Below are 22,512 nucleotides of genomic sequence, written 5' to 3' on the forward strand. Positions count from 1 at the left end.
ATTACACAGTTTCATGTTTACAACATCTGTTAAACTCTAATCCTCCACAGACAGCCACCCTCCCACCCCTCATCTGAACACATGACACGAGAAGGCATGTTAGGCTACTGTTAATTGGATTCAAATACAAATACAAAAGTAAATAAAATATTTACATGATCGCATAACTACTTGTCATCTTGATTCATTGTCGCAAGCAGTCAAAACTCAATTGTTAAGCACTTGTTTTCAATTTAGAACAGTTTCATTATGATAGGCTAATATTTAGCCTAGCCTACATTGCACAGAGGGGCCTGTCGCGTTCAACCAGACTATAACTTGATTGGGTGGGATGTATTTTTTGGATTAGTCCCAGGCTACTATTATCCAATTGTTGCAATATTGACAAAGAAAAACGCATTGTGTTATTGCATGCACGATTGTAACATAGTAGTATCATAATAATGTCACAGTAAGGCTTATGTTAGTAAGGCTTATGATAGGCCTATTTTTTTCCACCATTTTTTCGGGGGGGGGGGGGGGTTCTATTTAATTTTGTGCAACCTATACCGTATGCGGACCTATTTTGTTAAGAAGGGCGGACCGACAGCACATTGAGTTTTCGGACAGTAGACTAGTGATGAGGACTGACCAGCCAGCAGCGAGTAGCAAGTATTCTAATTAGCAGATCGCACGCAGTTTTGAAGATGGCATACGAGCGCCGCAAGCGCGGGATAGCCAGTATATCCACAAACTGAAGTCTGAGACATGCCGGAGTATTTTGGAGAAATTCTGCAGAGGTCCTGTGTCTGTTTGTGCTAGCAAACCGGTGGACACAGATGCAAGGGCGAGGCTACAAGAATAAAGAAGCGTCAAGGGACGGCTATTTTGGACTTTCTATGCAGTCACGCTCCCCCAATCCATGCAACGTAATTTAAAATTATGTCCTTTATAGATTTAAATGATGACCAGAGATGGGTGCCTACACATGTGAATGTAACTGTCCTTCGTGCAAGGGGTTTACGGACTAAGGGCAAGCACGGGGGTAGCCGTTATGTTTACACAATCATTCAGGTGGGGAAGGAGAAATACACCACCGGTTTGGTCGAGAAGGCGACTGTGCCAGAGTGGAATGAGGAATGCTGTTTTGAACTTCTACCCGGAATACTGGAGGATGGGGGTCGCAGTGCTTTTCCCTCAGGGAGCGGTGACTTGGTCCTCACCATTATGCACCGGGTGCTTATCGGACTTGACGTGTTTCTTGGTCAAGCAATCCTCCCTTTGGATAAAATATTTCAAGATGGAATGTGCCCTAGAGATGAGTAGGTTCCTCTCACTTACTAAGTTAATTTGCTAATGATGATGAACTTATTTCCACTGATTACATTGAAATGTAGGCTAAATTATAATAATATCACATCACTTTATAGGCCATTATGGCCATAGTAATTTGCCATGATTGACAGTAACATTAATAAGCCCAATCTGCCCCAGTATCTGTGCATTAGAGATGTCAACGATGACACATCATACTCATCATCTCTAATGCACAGATACTGGGGCAGGCCCAACTATGGAGAAGGGTGCAATTGCGGCCAGCAATTTGGGGTGCTCCTGCATGTCGGCATTCCTGCATCTGCTGGAACCCGTCTTTATACTTCTATTGGTCAAATTTTAAATTACAACAGGTAGGTGGTGTGGTTTCTCCAGTACGGAAGGTGGCGTTAAATGCACAATAACATTGGATGCCAGCCGCCGATAAACCCCACAGGCACTGTTTTCCCGCAGTTATGTTAATGACGGCAAGGGCAGTTGTTCGGCAGGCGGGAGCGAAGGACGCTGTGTGCCATTTTAGCCAGCTAGTCCTAAGGAGGATTCCGGTACACAGCAGGCTGGGGCGGCACAGTGTGCTGGCTAGCTAACTATCAAGATATCAACACTGTGTGCTAGCTAACTGTCAAGCTAGCTAGTACATGTTGTCGCCCCAGCTCCCGCCTGCTGTGCTAGCGGGAGGCAGGGATTATCGCCCCTGCCTGTCGGCATGGTTTTTTCTGTGACACAACAGTTGGGAGGCAGGGGCAACACCGTGTGCTAGCTAACTAGCAAGCTAGCACACAATGTCACTAACTAGCAAGCTAGCTAGTTGGCTAGCACACAGTAGGCGGCGACGACCGGTAAACAGTGTCCTTCGCCCCTGCCTGTTGGGCACGGTTTTCTCCAGGACACAGCAGGCCGGAGGTGTGGGCGACATTGTGTACCAGCTCACTAGCAAGCTAGCACACAGTATCACTAACTAGCAACCTAGCTAGTTAGCTAGCACGCGGGAGGCAAGGGTGACCGGTAGACAGTGTCCTTCAACCCTGCATGTCGGGGGAGCGAAACAGGCCTCAAAAGCTCACAGAACGGGACCGGAAAGTGTTGTAGCGCGTAAAAATCATCAGTAGCTCAGTTGCAACACTCAATACCGAGTTCCAAACTGCCTCTGGAAGCAAAGTCAGTACAAGAACTGTTCTAGTCGGGAGCTTCATGAAATGGGTTTCCATGGTTGAGCAGCCCCACACAAGCCTAAAATCACCATGCGCAATGCCAAGTGTCGGCTGGAGTGGTGTAAAGCTCGTCGCCATTGGACTCTGGAGCAGTAGAAACGCGTTCTCTGGAGTGATGAATCACGCTTCACCATTTGGCAGTCCGACGGACTAATCTGGGTTTGGCGGATGCCAGGAAAACACTACCTGCAACAATGCGTAGGGCCAACTGTAAAGTTTGGTGGAGGACGAATAATGATCTGTAGCTGTTTTTCATGGTTCAGGCTAGGCCCCTTAGTTCCAGTGAAGGAAAATCTTAACGATACGGCATACAATTACATTCTATACAATTCTGTCCTTCCAACTTTGTGGCAACAGTTTGGGGAAGCCCTTTCCTGTTTCAGCATGACAAATCCCCCGTGCACAAAGCGAGGTCCATACAGAAATGGTTTGTTGAGATCGGTGTGGAAGAACTTAACTGGCCTGCGCAGAGCCCTGACCTCAAACCCATTGAACACCTTTCAGATGAATTGGAACGCCAACTGCGAGCCAGGCCTAATCGCCCAACATCAGCGCCCAACCTCACAAATGCTCTTGTGGCTGAATGGAAGCAAATTCCCGCAGCGATGTTCCAACATCTAGTGGAAAGTCTTTCCAGAAGCTGGAGGCTGTTGTAGCATCAAAGTGGGGACCAACTCCATATTAAATGCCCATGATTTTGGAATGAGATGTTCGACTTGCAAGTGTCCACATACTTTTGGCCATGTAGTGTATGTAGATATCTTTGTTAGCAAAAATACAACATTTACTACAGTCCAAAATTATAAGCTTTATATAGCCTATCAAAGTAATCAGACCAGATATTTTAATATATTTAACTTTGACTATATTTCACTGCTTCACTTAAGTAAAACGTTTAAAAATTCTTCCACTACCACAAAAATAATTTCAAAGAGCTGAAGCAAGTCACACTTTTTCTTCATTGAAAATTATCATATAGTTATAGTTATTATTATTTGGAATCTTCTTATACCTTAAGTTTAACTCTTCATCTTGCTTGTGACAGCAGCCACACTGTAAATGTTGTAAGAATTATTTCTTACTTCTTACTATTATTTGGAAGGTTACTCCTCTAACACCGATAGAAACACAATTCAAACTTTAAAAGTTATAGACTGATCTGGATTAAGTTGCTTGCATACAACTTTTTGATACCATTTATATTTTTTAAACTATTACATTTTTTTTGTCCTCCATCCACTTTCATGGGATTTTCTCAACATTCTAAGAGGCCCATTGTGACATGATTTCCAATATTATTTTCTATTCACTTTAAGCAATGTAACTTTTGACACAAATCAGCTACTTTGACAACTTTCCCAAAAACAAGTTGTATGGGTATGACATCTTGGTCTACATCTCTGCAGAACAGAATTATCTTCTACCAATCAAAATGTATAGCTGTTTTAGTAACCGCATTAACTACACTGAACAAAAATATTAATGCAACATGTAAAGTGTTGGTCTCATGTTTCATGAGCTGAAATAAAAGATCCCAGAAATGTTCCATACGCACAAAAAGCATATTTCTCTCAAGTTTTGTGCACAAATTTGTTTACATCCCTGTTAGTGAGCATTTCTCCTTTTCCAAGATAATCCATCCTCCTGACAGGTGTGGCATATCAAAAACCTGATTTAACAGCTTGATCATTACACAGGTAATGATCATTGCACTGGGCACAATTAAAGGCCACTCTAAAATGTGCAGTTTTCTCACACAACAAACACAAACACACTTGATGTCTCAAGTTTTGAGGGAGCGTGTAATTGGCATGCTGACTGCAGGAATGTCCACCTAAACTGTTGCTAGAGAATTTAATGTTAATTTCTATACCATAAACCACCTCCAACTTCATTTTAGAGAATTTAGCAGTCCAACCAGGGCTCGCAACTAACTTTTGTCCTACCGTCCCGGTACCATCATGGAAGAGCAATTTCAACTGTCCCAAACTGAACTTGAACTGTCTCAAAATTAATATATATATATTTTTAATGTTTTGATATGCCAACATGGGTCTAGATCATTTGCAATGCTTTTAAAGTAATTTATGTATTTTTCTGAGACCGATACAGAAACTCTATATTACATCAACTTAATATCTTAAGAAAAAAAAGTTTAGCATCTTAATGAAAACAGACAAACATCCATTACATCATTAATAATTATAATGTAGTAATTGAACATGTTAACCACATGTATACAATATAGTTAAGAGAGAACAATGTTATTGTAAACTGGTTACTGAAGAAATGTAAGTTAGAGACATTCCACCACCAGCTGCCCCATTAAACAACATAACACAACAATATACAATAAAGAACGTGTGTGTTCCCTGGCCTTCACGTTCTCTGCTTCACCCTTCCTCTTCAGTTACTGAAGAATGGTCATCCTAACCTTTTTGAGTGCCACCACTTGCTAACAGCCAGGGTCTAAAATGTACTTTTTGGTACACTGGCCACTATGGCAGGTAGATTAAAAAAATCAACAGTGCTTCTAAAAACTAATCTGTCTTCACATGCGCACGCACAGGCTCGGCAGTGTTGCAGCGGGAGACAGAAATACTTTGCACGTTTTACAGTGTGCATTTGGTTCAGGTCAGGGAGATACAACCATATTCTCTAGAATATCATAGTATCTAGCCATAGCCGTCAGACAATGCAAATGCCACAGCAACTCCTGGCACACGCAACCTCAGCTCCCAAATGCCACAGCAACTTCCGGCACACGCAACCTCAGCTCCCAAATGTCACAGCAACTCCTGGCACACACAACCTCAGCTCCTAAATGCCACAGCAACTCCTGGCACACGCAACCTCAGCTCCCAAATGCCACAGCAACTTCCGGCACACGCAACCTCAGCTCCCAAATGCCACAGCAACTTCCGGCACACGCAACCTCAGCTCCCAAATGTCACAGCAACTTCCGGCACACGCAACCTCAGCTCCCAAATGTCACAGCAACTCCTGGCACACGCAACCTCAGCTCCCAAATGCCACAGCAACTCCTGGCACACGCAACCTCAGCTCCCAAATGTCACAGCAACTCCTGGCACACGCAACCTCAGCTCCCAAATGTCACAGCAACTCCTGGCACACGCAACCTCAGCTCCCAAATGTCACAGCAACTTCCGGCACACGCAACCTCAGCTCCCAAATGTCACAGCAACTCCTGGCACACGCAACCTCAGCTCCCAAATGCCACAGCAACTCCTGGCACACGCAACCTCAGCTCCCAAATGTCACAGCAACTCCTGGCACACGCAACCTCAGCTCCTAAATGCCACAGCAACTCCTGGCACACGCAACCTCAGCTCCTAAATGCCACAGCAACTCCTTGCAACCTCAGCTCCTAAATGCCACAGCAACTCCTGGCACACGCAACCTCAGCTCCTAAATGCCACAACAACTCCCTGCAACCTCAGCTCCCAAATGTCACAGCAACTCCCGGCACACGTAACCTCAGCTCCTAAATGCCATATAAACTCCCTGCAACCTCAGCTCCCAAATGCCACAGCAACTCCCGGCACAGGAAACCTCCGCTCTGAACAGGCAACCTCTGCTCCGGGCCTGCAGTCCGCAGACCGGTTGGGAGAGAGTCAAATGTGCATTCTGAAAGAGCTATTTGCCCATAATTGGAATGATATTTTAATCTTATACATTTCCATAACCTAAATAATAACACATGCGATGCCTAGCCAACCATATCATTGTTTGAAACCTGGACATTTTACATAGCCTATTTTACCATGCTTTTGACAGCCTACAGCCAAAATCCTACCATAGAAAAAAAGCAAAGATTTCCTAATATTCCATTGAAAACAGCAGTTTTCTTCTACTGTCCAAAGGCAGTATGGCACAATCCTATTGTTACATCTTCAGATATTCCCTCTTTCTAAGTTTCTACCATTAGGCTGTATATCATTCTGTCGCATTATAAAACATGCTTTTATCAGGTGCGCGTTTGAGAATGCCGTTTTCCTGTAATAGCATTTTGGAACATTCACGCATATGGCCGAGACGAGTGAACACATCGCTGCGCTTGTAATGTAAATTATTCATAGTTTTATTAACTTTTAAGCTAAATGTTGTGATCTGTTTTATCAGCCTTGTCTTTGTGTTTAAACATTTTAGTATGGAATCACTCTTGTATGCATTTTATATTTTTCTGGCCTATTGTCCTGCAACTGTCCCAAAGTCTGTTTTGAACCTTCCAAGGCATATTTTTTATCGTCCCCAGGATGACGGGACACCATTAATTTCGAGCCCGGTGTTCAACAAGCCTCACAACCACAGACCATGTGTATGGCTTAGTGTGGGCAAGCTGTTTGCTGATGTCAAGGTTGTGAACAGAGTGCCCCATGATGGCGGTGGGGTTATGGCAGGGACGGACTGGGAGTAAAAAACAGCCCTGGACTTTTATCCAGACCGGCCCACCAGAACCGGCCCCGTATACTCCACACGGCCGCCCTGCTAATGCATGCATGTACACACACGACCAGCCCCTAATACAACCACCTAGCTGCATCACAACCATTGATCACTATTGCAGTACTACTTTAAAAAGGCTACAGAACACACACACACAAACGCTGCACATTGTTACAAAACTTCTACAGAACACACGCTGAATTTGTCATGATTGAACTACCTCACATCCTGAAGCCTAGAGTGAAAAAGATCAATCAATCAAAATTATTTGCAGGATTCTTCATTTCGACCTCATCTTCATTTCCACCAGGGCCATCCTCCACTGTCCTTGTATTCCTCCAATCCTGAACTTTTCAGTATTTTCCACTGTACAGCGAGGCTTCTCAGCTCACATTACAAATTGTCAACAGTTGCTCGCGTATCAAATCGAAGCAAACATTTGCTGAGCTCTTGAAGGGCTGTCTCTGGAAGACCATTGGATGTTATTTGGGAGAAGTTTCTAGGGTCCAGAAGGGCTAGGTCAGCATATAGAGTGCCACGAGACATAAATCGCCTGAGGATACTATCTGTGACTGTATCCATAATTTGATTGTGGACTTGAACTTTATAGGCACTCTCTGCCTCTGTCAAAGCTTCATCTTGAGCCATCTCTCCAGACATGATTTTCTTCTTTCTTGCCCTTTTCTGTGGCAGAGTGGCTTCCACCTCCTCCAGCTCTGTGTCCTCATCCTGTTCTTTGATCTTCTTATTTGCAAACTGAACAAATGTGTCTGTAGCTGCCTTAATGGTGTCAAAGTCTCTTGACATGCCTTTCAGGGTTTCCTGTGTAGCCACAACCATTCGATGGGCAGACAGGATGTCCATCCCACTTGTTTGCAGGTATTTGGACAGTGGTGACGTGTTCTCAAATATCCAAAGAAATATTTGAGCTGTCAGTATCGTCTCATACCTGAGAAGAGCCTCAGTAATTCCTCTTGCCTTCATCCGAACAGTTGTCTTCATGTTGGCCTGTCCTTGTATGGCTGATAGTGTGAGGAGTACTTCAACATAGAGACCCTGGTCTGATTTTCCAAAGGATCTAAAGACCTTCTTCAAAGCACTATCTTTAGCCCACCAGCGTGTTTCTTCGTTTGGAGATCGGCGTCTGTGTCGTGTGTCCTTGCTCTTCTCCCACACATCCATCCATTGGTAGGATTCACGGAGTAACACAGCAATGTCGTTAAGGAGAGCAAACAGTGACCTGATTGCAAAGACAATTTCAGTTGTATCAAAACCAGATTAAGGTATATAGCACCATACATGCACTTGATTGGGGGACTTTGAGGATAACAGAGTAGAGAAGCCCTTATATTTGCCCTGCATATTGGATGCTCCATCCGTAGCATTGCCAATGCACTTGCTCATGTCTAATTTGAGTTTATCCACGACATATGTCAACAACTGGATAAAGTACTGTCCAGTGGATGCCTCACACTTCACAACAGCCACAAGCCTCTCTTGTATGACGTCTGTCACATATCTCACAATGACAGAGCACTGGTCTTGATAAGTTATGTCCTGAGTGGTGTCGATCTGGACAGAGAACATTCCCGCTTGCACAATTTCACTTGACATGGTCTCTTGGATAATGCTCTGAATTGTGTGATTGACGGGATTGACAGTATTTTTTGAGAGGAGTGTGATTAGAGAACCTCTGCCTCTTGCCCCAGACTGATGTAGGTTCTTACTGTTCTCAATGCATTCGGTGAGGTGTTCTTTCAAGCAGACGTCATACTTTCCCGGCAGTATTATCATCTCCAAGAAATTACCGTGATCGATACTGGGGTCCTCTAATGTATATGCAGCCTCAGACTGCAACCCACTGTAACTGAGCCCCCTCTTGCCCCCTCACACGTTCCAGCACCTGCCTTCTCCTGCGTACCTGCGGTCTGTGGGCAGACACCTGACGGCCACTGAGCAGACTTTGAATGTCTGCTTTGGAGGACCTTAAAAAGTATTCCTCAGCACTACTTCTGTGCATGTTGCTCTTCTCATGCTCTTCTACCCTTCTGTGCATGTTGCTCTTCCAATCCGTCATTCCACTCATAAAAATTCTGCAGTAGGCTTCGCAAATGCCAGACAAATTGAACAGTATAACGCATGGCTTTCTTCATTGTATGACAGTCATTTGCTATTGGTGCCGTCTTTAAAACAGAAAACCCTCTGTACCACAGAGTTTTTTTTATTTCTGCATAGGGTGGAAACAAAAAAACGTTTTTAGGTCATCTGACTTGGGTCTCTTGAAATAATCAAAAGTTGGTCCTGGACTCTCTCTTCCATTGAAACTGGACTGGGCCTGTCATCAACATCAATGCTCACTTCCACTGAAACTGGACTGGACCTGTCATCAACCCCAAAGATCCTCTCTTCCACTGAAACTGGACTGGGCCTGTCATCAACCCCAAAGATCCTCTCTTCCACTGAAACTGGATTGGGCCTGTCATCAACCCCAAAGATCCTCTCTTCCACTGAAACTGGACTGGACCTGTCATCAACCCCAAAGATCCTCTCTTCCACTGAAACTGGATTGGGCCTGTCATCAACCCCAAAGATCCTCTCTTCCACTGAAACTGGACTGGACCTGTCATCAACCCCAAAGATCCTCTCTTCCACTGAAACTGGACTGGGCCTGTCATCAACCCCAAAGATCCTCTCTTCCACTGAAACTGGATTGGGCCTGTCATCAACCCCAAAGATCCTCTCTTCCACTGAAACTGGACTGGACCTGTCATCAACCCCAAAGATCCTCTCTTCCACTGAAACTGGACTGGGCCTGTCATCAACATCAATGCTCACTTCCACTGAAACTGGACTGGACCTATCATCAACCTGGATATGAATAAAATAATATATAAATTAACTAATAAAAGGCCCAATTTTGAAGAACTACAAAAACACAGCTGCAGCCCCACTATTTCATATCAAGTGAATGAATGACAACACAACACGTTTTGTTGTGTGGCTTTACTCGCCGTTCACACCGGACTGTTGGCATGATGATGAGTTTCAATGCATTGTCTAGTAAGAGGTGAAGTGGTAGAAACCGTGGCGATGAGGATCATAGCTAGAACATCACTGTAGCCATATTCTCCCGCACAAAATGTGAAATTGAGAGGGAAAGGACTTGATTGGTTTTACAATATGTATACTATTTGCAACCAATGGCTGTATAGACATGAAATATAATTAGCTAATTAACGTTTGTATATGTCTAATGCAATTTAGCATTTAGAACGACAAGGCAAAAGCAATCAGAATCTAATGAAAATGCTTATTTTAGCTAAGTAAAATTATACAACAGTAAATCACTGATACTCATTGCCATTTCCCACAACATCCCCACAGGAAGGCGAAATCTAGGCATTCAGAGCTTTGCTCGACGCCAAATTTGAGTTTTTATGCTAGTCGGTTTGAACACCCAGTTACTGTACGTCTTTACCTCAATTCTTTCTTTCTGGTACATTTATACATCAGTAGCTGACCAATAGTATTTGCATTTCACTCATAAATTCTGATATAACATGTTGTATTTGTAACACATATCTACTGCTTTGGCTGCACTGTCTTTGGCTTCGCTGTCCTCTCCGTTTACTCTTTTACCCGCGAACCGGGTTGTAGCATCTTCCTCTTGACGGTCTAGCACTTCGATGTTAGCGTTGGTGGCACTGGTACTAAACTCAGCAAAAAAAGAAACTTCCTCTCACTGTCAACTGCGTTTATTTTCAGCAAACTTAACATGTGTAAATATTTGTATGAACATAACATGATTCAACAACTGAGACATAAACTGAACAAGTTCCACAGACATGTGACTAACAGATATGGAATAATGTGTCCCTGAACAAAGGGGGGTCAAAATCAAAAGTAACAGTATCTGGTGTGGCCACCAGCTGCATTAAGTACTGCAGTGCATCTCCTCCTCATGGACTTCTGGGGGAAATGGCCCTAGCCCTCACCCTCCGATCCAACAGGTCCCAAATGGGATTGAGATCCGGGCTCTTCTCTGGCCATGGCAGAACACTGACATTCCTGTCTTGCAGGAAATCACGCACAGAACAAGCAGTATGGCTGGTGGCATTGTCATGCTGGAGGGTCATGTCAGGATGAGCCTGCAGGAAGGGTACCACATGAGCGAGGAGGATGTCTTCCCTGTAACGCACAGCATTGAAATTCCCTGCAATGACAACAAGCTCAGTCCGATGATGCTGTGACACACCGCCCCAGACCATGACGGACCCTCCACCTCCAAATCGATCCCGCTCCAGAGTACAGGCCTCAGTGTAACGCTCATTCCTTTCCTTCGACGATAAACACATCCGACCATCACCCCTGGTGAGACAAAACCGCGACTCGTCAGTGAACAACCACTTTTTGCCAGTCCTGTCTGGTCCAGCGACGGTGGGTTTGTGCCAATAGGCGACGTTGTTGCCGGTGATATCTGGTGAGGACCTGCCTTACAACAGGCCTACAAGCCCTCAGTCCAGTCTCTCTCGGCCTATTGCGGAAGGTCTGAGCACTGATGGAGGGATTGCATTCCTGGTGTAATTCGGGCAGTTGTTGTTGCCATCCTGTACCTGTCCCGCAGTTGTGATGTTCGGATATACCGATCCTGTGCAGGTATTGTTACACGTGGTCTGCACTGCGAGGTCAATCAGCTGTCCGTCCTGTCTCCCTGCAGCGCTGTCTTAGGCATCTCATAGTACGGACATTGCAATTTATTGCCCTGGCCACATCTGCAGTCCCCATGCCTCCTTGCAGCATGCCTAAGGCACGTTCACAAAGATGAGCAGGGACCCTGGGCATCTTTCTTTTGGTGTTTTTCAGAGTCAGTAGAAAGGCCTCTTTAGTGTTCTAAGTTTTCATAACTGTGACCTTAATTGCCTACTGTCTGTAAGCTGTTAGTGTCTTAACGACCGTTCCACAGGTGCCTGTTCATTAATTGTTTATGGTTCATTGAACAAGCATGGGAAACAGTGTTTAAACCCTTTACAATGAAGATCTGTGAAGTTATTTGTTTTTTTACGAATTATCTTTGAAAGAAAGGGTCCTGAAAAAGGGCTGTTTCTTTTTTATTTACTTACTAAATGTTACTAGTTACCTGTCCAAAATTGTAATCGGTAATGTAACTTTTGGATTACCCAAACTCAGTAATGTAATCTGATTACATTCAGTTACTTTTAGATTAGTTTCCCTTTAAGAGGCATTTAGATGAAGACAAAAAAATCTGTGTCAAAGTGTACATAGCTGGCCATATATGGATGTTACATTTTACTTTGAGTTGGTGATGTAGGCTTCTTCTAACCCATTGCTTAACCTGAAAGGCCGCTCAGCAAGGAAGAAGCCACTGATCCAAAACCGCCATAAAAAGCCAGACTACGGTTTGCAACTGCACATGGAGACAAAGATTGTACTTTTTGGAGAAATGTCCTCTGGTCTGATGAAACAAAAATAAAACTGTTTGGCCATAATGACCATCGTTATGTTTGGAGGAAAAAGGGGGAGGCTTGCAAGCCGAAGAACACCATCCCAACCGTGAAGCACGGGGGTGGCAGCATCATGTTGTGGGGGTGCATTGCTGCAGGAGGGACTGGTGCACTTCACAAAATAGATGGAATCTTGAAGAGTAGAATTATGTGGATATATTATAGTAACATCTCATGATATCAGTCAGGAAGTTAAAGCTTGGTCACAAATGGGTCTTCCAAATGGACAATGACCCCAAGCATACTTCCAAAGTTGTGGCAAAATGGCTTAAGGACAACAAAGTCAAGGTATTGGAGTCAGTGGCCATCACAAAGCCTTGACCTCAATCTTATAGAAAATTTGTGGGCAGAACTGAAAAAGCGTGTGCGAGCAAGGAGGCCTACAAACCTGACTCAGTTATACCAGCTCTGTCAGGAGGAATGGGCCAAATTCACCCAACTTATTGTGGGAAGCTTGTGGAAGGCTACCCAAAATGTTTGACCAAAGTTAAACAATTTAAAGGCAATGCTACCAAATACTAATTGAGTGTATGTAAACTTCTGACCCACTGGGAATGTGATGAAATAAATAAAAGCTGAAATAAATAATTCTCTACTATTATTCTGACCTAAAACAGGGAATCTTTACTAGGATTAAATGTCAGGAATTGTGAAAAACTGAGTTTAAATGTATCTGGCTAAGGTGTATGTAAACTTCCGACTTCAACTGTAAATATCAATAATAAGTAGTATCGTATCGCCGTAGACTACACCATTGCTGTCATCCTTACCGCCAAGCATTTATTTAAGTTGGATAATCTTTGGATGCCGACAGCAGTCGCACCATTGGAAGACATAGCTTGGACTGTAGACTACAAAAACTTATTCCTGCTCTTTTCCCGCAATCTATCAAACCCATTTGGTGTGTCAGTTTAGTGGTCAGACTCGCTCAAGTGGAACAAACTTAAACTTGCGCCTTTTTCAATGCTGATTTGAATGTCATTTAGAAAACAGTGTCAAACTTTTTTTTTTGCAAACATCCTTTCGGAATTTCATCTAGTTTGTCAAAAGTATCTGTAATCTGATTACAATATTTTAGCTGGTAACGTAATTTACCATTACAGTTACCGTTTTTTGTAATCCCTTACATGTAATCCGTTACTCCCCAACCCTGCATGTCACCCATTGAGCATGTTGGGATGCTCTGGAGCGACATGAACGACAGTGTGTTCCAGTTCCCGCCAATATCCAGCAACTTCGCCCAGCCATTGAAGAGGAGTGGGACAGCATTCCACAGGCCACAATCAACAGCCTGATAAACTCTATGTGAAGGAGATGTGTCACGCTTCATGAGGCAAATGGTGGTCACACCAGATACTGACAGGTTTTGTAAACTACACCCCTACCTTTTTTAAGGTATCTGTGACCAAAAGATGCATCTGTATTCCCAGTCATGTGACATCCATATATTAGGGCCTAATGCATTTATTTAAATTGACAGATTTCCTTAGATAAACTGTAACTCAGTAAAATCTTTGAAATTGTTGCATGTTGCGTTTATATTTTTGTTCAGTATACATTTTATCTAAACTTTTAAAAACAGACATTTTTACCACTTTCCCAATAACTTGGAGTATGAAATCTTATTCTACTTCTCTGCTTTTCAAATCTAAAATCAGAATACGTCTTACACTACCACAAAAAATACCTTATAAAAAATCTAAAGCAAGTAGCACAATTTTATTGGGATTTACTTGGATATATCCATAATAATGAGGTTGATACATGATTTCGCCTGGCTCAGAAAAATTTGAGTTGCGTCTGGACACCCGTTCGCCCTCTATGATAGGCTCCAGGGGAGTTCACATTTAAAAAGTGAAATAAATAAATCTTCAGATGTCTGACAGGCAGACAGCTATGCCTATATTAACCCCCACTGTACCAAACTAAATGTTAGACTGGAAGCAAGGGTAAATAATGTGAAAGTTGAGATAAATGCAAGAGATGATTCGGACAGCAACGTGAACATGATAGTCTTATGGAGGCACAGTGATAATTTGAGATGGAACTGTTAGCAGGCATGGTATGCCTGTGACGGCCAATACAGCACAGCTTGTAATGCTGCTCATCCAATCAGCATTCAGGATCCAAACAACACGTTTTATAATATAAAATATGCGTTTAAGTTGCATGACAATGCATGTGTGGAGCGCTGGGGATGGTTGCCGTCTTACAGTCTCCTCTCACTGTGGGTCCAGATGGCTCAAACTCAACTCCAAGGCCGGCCGGAAGGAGAAGGAGCGCGGCGAGATGCAGGTGACGGTCCAGTTCACCCGCAACAACCTGACAGCCAGCATGTTCGACCTAACCATGAAGGACAAGCCACGGTTTGCCTTCGGCAAACTTAAGGACCGCGTGACGGGGAGGAAGATCGGCGACATGGAGTCCTCATCAGCCATCGTGCCGGGACGCTTCGCCGCCCTGTCGGGTTCCCTAGGAAAGCCATTCCGAGAAGGGGACCGAGGGGAAGGGGGAGAGGACCCCGTGGAGGTAGCCGAGGAGAAGCGGAGCAAGGTGAAGGATTTCTTCAAGGGGAAGGGAAAGCTGCAGAGTTCGTCCGACACAAGGTCGTGCTCGTCGCTGGCCTCGGAGAGCAGCGTGTTGTCCTTGACCAGTGAGAGGCCCTGCCCCCCTCCTCTGGGCCTAGGCATCCTGGTGGATCCTTCCAGTCCCCCCAGCTCTCCCATCTACAGCAACAAGGTCAAAGTTGACACCCACCACAGAGACACAGACCTAGCTAAAAAAGGTAAGCATGCAGATTTCCTCTGTCAAAGTGTTTAATTTATTAGAAATTGCCCTATATGTCTGTAATATGCAGTGACCTGTATTTAGATTATATTCTGACAGAATCTTTACCAGACACAAAAAAGCATGTACTGTATCTAAAGGATCTAGCAAGCTTATGCATTTTAAGGAATTGTTTTGGAAGAGGGGTTATTATTAAGGCCGATCCATTTCAGGCCAATACTTTGACCCCCTTTCTTTCCCCCCAAATAGTGCTCAACACCACACAGTCTTCCCCAAAGATACTGACTCACAATCGAGTCCTCAGCGACGAGGCAAGTAGGATCACCACTACTGCCGTTCCCCAGCCCTTTCCTGCAGTGGAATCCCTCAAGGGTCAGGGTATGACTTTCTCCCAATCCTCTCTGTGCATCAACGGAAGCCACATCTACGGATCCGAACCGGTGGGTCCCAAGGACTCAGGCACCCTCCCATCCAAGCTGGTCCTCCTTGAGAAGTGCTCCCCCCTCTCTCGTTCGCTGCAGAACCTCACAAAGCGGAGCGAGGACAATGGTTCAGCCGGTGAGGGACGGCGCTGGTCCTTCGACAAGGTGAATAAGGAAGAGAAGTACGTGGAGAAGGAGGCCGAACCGCATGTCTCCCAGGTTCAAAGTGCACGGGTGGGGGGTCGTCCTGTGCTGGCAGCTGCCTCAATGCTGTCTTCCACCACCACGGTGGACTCAGCAGACAAAAGGAAAAAGCTCAGAAAGTCGTTATTCTCCGGAGGGAGGAGTGATTCTCTACCTGCCAAGTTGGCGCCAAGCCAGGGTTGTCCTCTCACCGAGGGGAGACTGCGAGGCTGGTTTGGCTCCAGTGACTCCCAGAACAAGCCAAGGTGAGTGGAGGGTCATTTCAGATGTCTCCACACTCCAGGGCTTCATACAGTTTTGCCTTCCATCAAAAGCACACAGACATCTACATCTTGGAAGGTTTTGATTTCCTTGTGTTCAGTGTTTATGCTGCCCCCTGTTCCTTTCAAATTGAAATGTGGCCAGTTCATCTACTATTTCAAATCAATCAAATGTATTTTATAAAGCCCTTTTTACATCAGCAGTTGTCACAAAGTGCTGCAATCTCATATCACCTCATGTAAGGCACAACATGTTAAGGTTCATACTGTACTATTAACACAGGATAATAGTCGACATCTTGACCATTTGTATAAGAATATATGTAACGTTACTGTCCTTTGAATCAGAGGAAATCAAAGACAGAGTCCATGTGACTGGAGTTGAAAAGGAAATAATGGCATATACAGTTTTTTTCATTCTTAACCTTGCTTGGGGTCAAATTGAATCAGATACTGTATGCAGAGAAAGATCTACCTGCACTTTAAGCTTTAGGTTTGGTATGTTGTGGAACATCTGGGCCAGTATTCATAAAGCATATCAGAATAGGAGTGCTGATCTAGGATCAGATCCCCCCCTGTCCATGTAACCTTATTCATTATGATCTAAAAGTCCAAACTGATCCTAGATTAGTACTTTACTCTGTGATGCTTTATGAATACTGGCCCAGTACACTAATCACCTGTTTTTGCTATTAAATTATCTGCAGTATTACTGTTTCTATTACTGTTCCAAATGTAGTACATCTTGCATTTTTGCTCTTCACCTTGCTTCAGTAATTTGCTAAATGTTGTTTTGCTTTTTGTAGTACACTCTTGTTGCTGTTTTCCATAACACATTATTGTTTTCATTTTTTGGCAATTGTAGCATATTCACAAATGAAACATTTTGAAGCTAGTCCTCAAATAGACAGTAGTTGGCAGAAGATGCTTCTTCTCTTTAGACATCTGGGTTTCCTTTTTCTATGTGTGTTAGAAAATGGCACCCATATTTTGAATGGGTCAGCTTGCACAGAATTAACAAAGAGGACTGCTTGTGCCTTCCCTCCACAGGCTGGAAGTTTCTTCTAAGGTAGAAAGCGACTCAGACACCCCTCCCCTCCCCCCTTGCTCCCCCATTCCCACCCAGTGCTCTTCTTCTTCCACTGGCCGTGCCTCACCCGACAGTGGCCATCCCACTAACCCCTTCACCCCCTCTCTGACACCCAACCCTATCTCTCCCTCCAACCCCTTCCTCCCGTGTTTGCAGTGTAACCCCTTTTTTGAGGACCTCATAACCGAAAAGGCCCGGAGGTCCCCCCCTCGCGCTGCCTGCTCCCCCTGTCATTCCACAGCTTTGCCTTGTATCCCCAGTACCGCCCACGATGTCGCAGTGCAAAAGAAAATGGCCGCCATACGGCGAGAGCGGCCCAGGCCTGTAGCCAGGCAGACATCCCTCCCTGCCTTACTCCCGAGAGCGGTGACTGCCAGCCCCCCGAATCCGTTCACCTCTCGCTCCATATCAGAGAGCGGGGGAAGAGAATGCGATGAGTCCTTTGACGCCTTTGCGTCTAGCAGGCTGAATTCGCCAAAGGGCTCTCCTACCAATCACCCTTCAAATGCAACCTTGTGGCAAACTCAAGTAAGAAGCACTCCTCCACATAAGGGTAACACTATTTCACCCATTGAGGAGATGCGGATGAGTGAAGAAGAAGCAGAGCCTCCACCGTTGCCTCCACGGAGGCCCATAACAAGACCTTTGGTAAACAAGAGATCTTCTGACAGCTGGTTGCACAGGGGTCAGGAGCTGGCTGTGCAGAAAGAGGCCTGTCTCCTGTCACAAACGGGCGCAGCTTCCCTGCAGCACACAAGAGAAGGCGGGCAGAAGAGATGCACACCAAGTCCCCACCTGTACCCAAGCTTAGGCAAAGACCTTCTCGTCAGCAGTGACATGTCGGACTTTCATACCGAACACTCACAACATTATGCCAATATTTCTCCAGAGTCTCCATCTCCATTCAAGTCTGAAGATGACTTCAAGAAGTTTGACTATGAACCATTGCGAGATGAAGATGATAGCTGTAAATTTATGTTTACTGAGCAGGACTTATGGCCAGGTGCAACAGAAAACCATCTAGACCTGAATGTAAAGGATTCGATAATATTGTTAGCCTCAGAGGATACGACGGACACCAGTCCCACTGTTAGAGAAGACGCCATTGTAAAGAATACTTCACATTCGGAAAGCAAAGCCTTATCTCTACCAGTAATGCTTCTTGATAGTGAAATGACTGTTGCCGACCTACTGTATATGTCTTCCCCAAAACACTCTAAATCCGGTCTTAAGACGCTTGACATTGCGTTAATTACACCAGACCCAACAATGGAATTATTCTCAATTCACCCAGATAAGCCTACCAAGTCCAGAAACATCCATTATGAATCGCCTCCACTAACCTTGGAAGATCTAAATAAAAATCTAAGTAACTCTGATTTTAGTTTTATTGACTCTGCTTCTGATGCTTCCCCATCTCCATCTGAAATGATTACAGTGCATACCCTCAAAAGTTTAGGTGGCATTTTTCCTCAACCTCCACAAGTTACTCACATAGTATCTTCTGCTCATGATATACGGCTATCTGCAGAGGATATGTTAACTTTTCAGAAGCCTAGTACTAAAGACGTCAACTCTGCCCTAAAAGCGAATTTACCAGAAGCCTCGCTTTGTCAAGACAATTGGCAAGATGGAGGTTGTGAATTGAACACATCAGGCAGAGATCCTGCAAGCAATAAGAACAATAGCATTTTGACGCCTGACAGTCTTAACATTGAGTCTGAAGACATCACTAGAGACACTGAAGATATAAAACACACACAATCTCCACTGAATAGAAAAGGCAACATTTCTAAATCAAAGATAGACAGTTCAATAGTAGACCCTTCATGTCACATTAGAACTTCTCCAGTTTCTCCACAGATTGGAATGCAACAGGAAGTTGTACGAACCAAGCCTGTCAATGAGTCTTCACCAAGGGGTGCTAGTTCACACAGAAGTCTCAAGGGAATGATACGAGAGCTCTACGGCAACGGTGGTGCAAATAGCCCTGGCAAAGGATTGCGTGAGAGCCCTCTTCACCAATCACTGTCTCCTGGGCATGTACTCTCAGAGAGCATTGAAGTACCCTTCTCATATCAACCCACCAAATCAATTTTTTCCTCACCTTTGTCACCAGATAGAGAGACAACGTTCAAGGTAGCTAAATTATTTGTTTCCTTGCAAAAAACAAACACAAATAGTTCCACTCAGTCAATTACAAAAGAAAACTGCTTAACGGAACGTTCCCCATCCAAACATGCCGGGACCATCAGCTTCAAAGACCTCCACGCCAAAGTAGCCCCGAACATCAGAAGCCCCATGAGTGCCAGGTTAAGGCCTGGTGTCTCTCTGCATGCTTCCAGTCCCTCCTCTGTGGCCCCCTCCCTGGTGACTGAAACTAATGCCCAGGCTAAGCTACTCCCCACCCCCGGCCCCTCCATACATCACCCCCCAACCTTGAGACCCAGTACCGGAGACAATGCCACCTTGGCTATGGCCCCCTGCACCTCTTCCTCCTTCTCCTCCTCCTCCTTTACCTCCTCCACCACTGTCCAGCCCCTGGTCGATGCACGGCAGACACTTTTACCTGAGGAGACCCAGCCAGCTAGCAGCCTGCCCCGACAGGAGAGCAGGTGAGACTTCTCCTCACACTTAAGCTCTGCAGAGTGTAGCCACTTGACCTCTCTTGAGAAAATATCAGGTTTGGGTTGCCAGGTTGTAGTCAACAATGGGATGCAAGAATTAGAAATAGTTAGACATAGCACACCTGCTAGCTGTTTACAAGCCATAGCTTGAAAACCTGAACCTACATATTGTTAGTCTGTATTCTCATTCTTCCAAACAAAAAATCATATTTTCAGTTCCTTTTATTTAATCTATTCAAGTAGCTTCCTTAAGAGGAAGTTCTCTAAATGAATCAGTATATATCCCCTACCAGTACCACCTGCCCATGCAAACCCATTGGTCGCTACAGTTTTGTAAATTGCTTAATCTTTTACGTTGCTCATCTCACTTCTTTGTAATTAACTTATGTGTCATACATTTGTGTTGCTGACTGTCCCATCACATCTAGGAGTCCACATCCACAATCACAGTCACCACAATGAAAATCTCAGCCTTATCTTGATGATTTAAACAACTGCTTCAGCTCTCTGCTGAATTTTTGACTATCTGTAAATGAAAGCAAAATGGAAGTACCTTCCTTCACTCTCATTAGGTATAGGGTGACGTTTCCTCAAGATGCTGATCTTGGGTCAGTTTGCGTTTTCCCACTAAGGAAGCTGATCCAAGATCTGTACCTAAGGAAACTTCACCCTGGAGCCTGTAATTACTGCTGAGGCATACCGGCTTTGTGCTATACTAAAATCAGACAACATAAGCTCTTTTTATGCTCTCTTGCTGAAACCTGTTGCTGAACACATTTTGTTGTTTTGTAGAGATATATACAGAAAATTCTAAATCCAGGCTGGTGCATTGTTATGAATTTTACCATATACTATGTAATGCCAGTGCCTCACATTGTACTGTACTATATATTGATTTTCATGTGAAAAGTGTTATGTACACATAATCCAATGCAGTGAACCTTTGATGGTGATGTTTTCTTTGCAGACCCCACCCAGTGAAGCCCTTGACCACCACAGCCAGTCAGGGGGAGAAGAAAGAGGGCCGGTCAGTTCTAGAGAAGCTCAAGTCTTCCATCCACCCAGGCCTCGCCGCCAAGCAGACACTGGCTGAGGCTGAGACTGAGATTGAGGTATAAAAGAGTCCATGAATTCACATAATGAATGACTTTCCAACCAGAACGTTGGAAATAACTGGGCAGTTCAAAATTCAGTGGAAAAGTTTTTGGTCATGTATGGCTGACTCTGTAAAACAATACATTTCACTGCACCTATCCGGTGTATGTGACAAGAAAATGTCTTCTGACAGAAATAGATTTTTATCAATTGAGTACCTCCTCTTGTTAATCTGTGTTTTCCCATTTTATGTAACAGATCCAGTATTGTCAGATCAGTGATTACTTCAAGATAGGAATGAAGGATGTATTCTCAAAGTATTCTGACAGGGCCTGTGTTTGTCTTCTCAGGAATCGTTAACGGACAGGTCTGCCCAGTACGAGCAGCTGACCAAAATGGAGCTGATCTCCCTTCTACTGCAGCAGCAGATGGATATGGAGAACCAGCAGGCGGCCTCAGAACAGCAGGCGGTGCTGCTTAAGAAACACGAGGCGGAGATGAAGAAGATCAAGGCACAGGTGCGCGACCTGGAGGACTACATCGACAGGCTGCTGGTGCAGATCATGGAGCAGACACCCACACTCCTTCAAGTGCGCTCCCGACACAAGTGACCGCTAGTGCTAGTATAATATAGGGCCATGGTCACCATCAAACCCTAGTCCCAGAGAGCTACAAGGAGGAGCAGACTCTTGTTCCAGCTCAGTCCATGATTAGGTCTTGGTGGTTAGTTGTTTAGCTGAACCAGGAGTTATAGTGCAGGGCTGAAACAAAAGCCTACACATCCAAGTAGTTCTTCCGGACCAGGGTTGGTGATCACTTCTCCAGGGGCAGGTGTAATTCAACACATCCCTAAGCAAAAAGTAAATCTCACAACCATCCAGGTTTCACTGCTGATACCCTACCTCGTTGATTAAAGACACAATATTGCCCACTGTGCATGCTTGCTATAGCTCAAATGTCAGGCTGCAAGTACTAATCAGAAACTGTAGTCATAGCAAATGTTACTGGTCACTTTACACTTGCTACTTAGTATAAGGAAAGTGGCACAGCTTTTGTCAAATGTACTGCATTAGAATTATTATACATGTGCATTGATGAAGAATACACAAAATGTAATATTCAGTGGTATAAATTGTTCTTACTTGATATGACATTGCCTCAAATTCAGAAAAACATGTAAGTGTCTGAATTAGTTTGATATGGACCCAAATTATCTTCATCATGGTAAATACTGTAATTATTTGCCATAAGACACTGACTCAAAAACAGACCGACTCGAGAATTCCACTGAATTTCAATTTGTTTACATGGAGAAAGGTGAACTTGAGCTAGTGTCATATTTAGTAAATAATTATATATCTTTTTTACTATTCATGGATGAAGTGTGTGCAAAGAATAAAGTGATAAATGTTCATGTGGTAAGATAGGTATTACAATGAATTCAAAAAGGCATTTATTTTTGCTATTTAAGTTATATTTTCACGTTTTGGTTTTCATTTGCAAAACGAATGTA

General features: G+C 44.2%; 1 protein-coding gene across 1 annotated transcript; it reads left to right on the plus strand.

The window, feature by feature from the left end:
- The first annotated feature begins 921 nt into the window (after positions 1–921).
- On the plus strand, positions 922–21,610 carry LOC120046945 (rab11 family-interacting protein 5). Its single transcript, XM_038992495.1, has 7 exons — positions 922–1,301; positions 14,752–14,981; positions 15,030–15,299; positions 15,551–16,172; positions 19,623–19,892; positions 20,872–21,016; positions 21,350–21,610. Exons 1-7 carry the CDS (start codon positions 922–924, stop codon positions 21,608–21,610), a joined length of 2,178 nt encoding a protein of 725 aa, XP_038848423.1.
- The last annotated feature ends 902 nt before the right edge of the window (positions 21,611–22,512 follow it).

The sequence above is a fragment of the Salvelinus namaycush genome, chromosome 5 (genome assembly GCF_016432855.1).
Source record: "Salvelinus namaycush isolate Seneca chromosome 5, SaNama_1.0, whole genome shotgun sequence".
Lineage (NCBI taxonomy): Eukaryota > Metazoa > Chordata > Actinopteri > Salmoniformes > Salmonidae > Salvelinus > Salvelinus namaycush.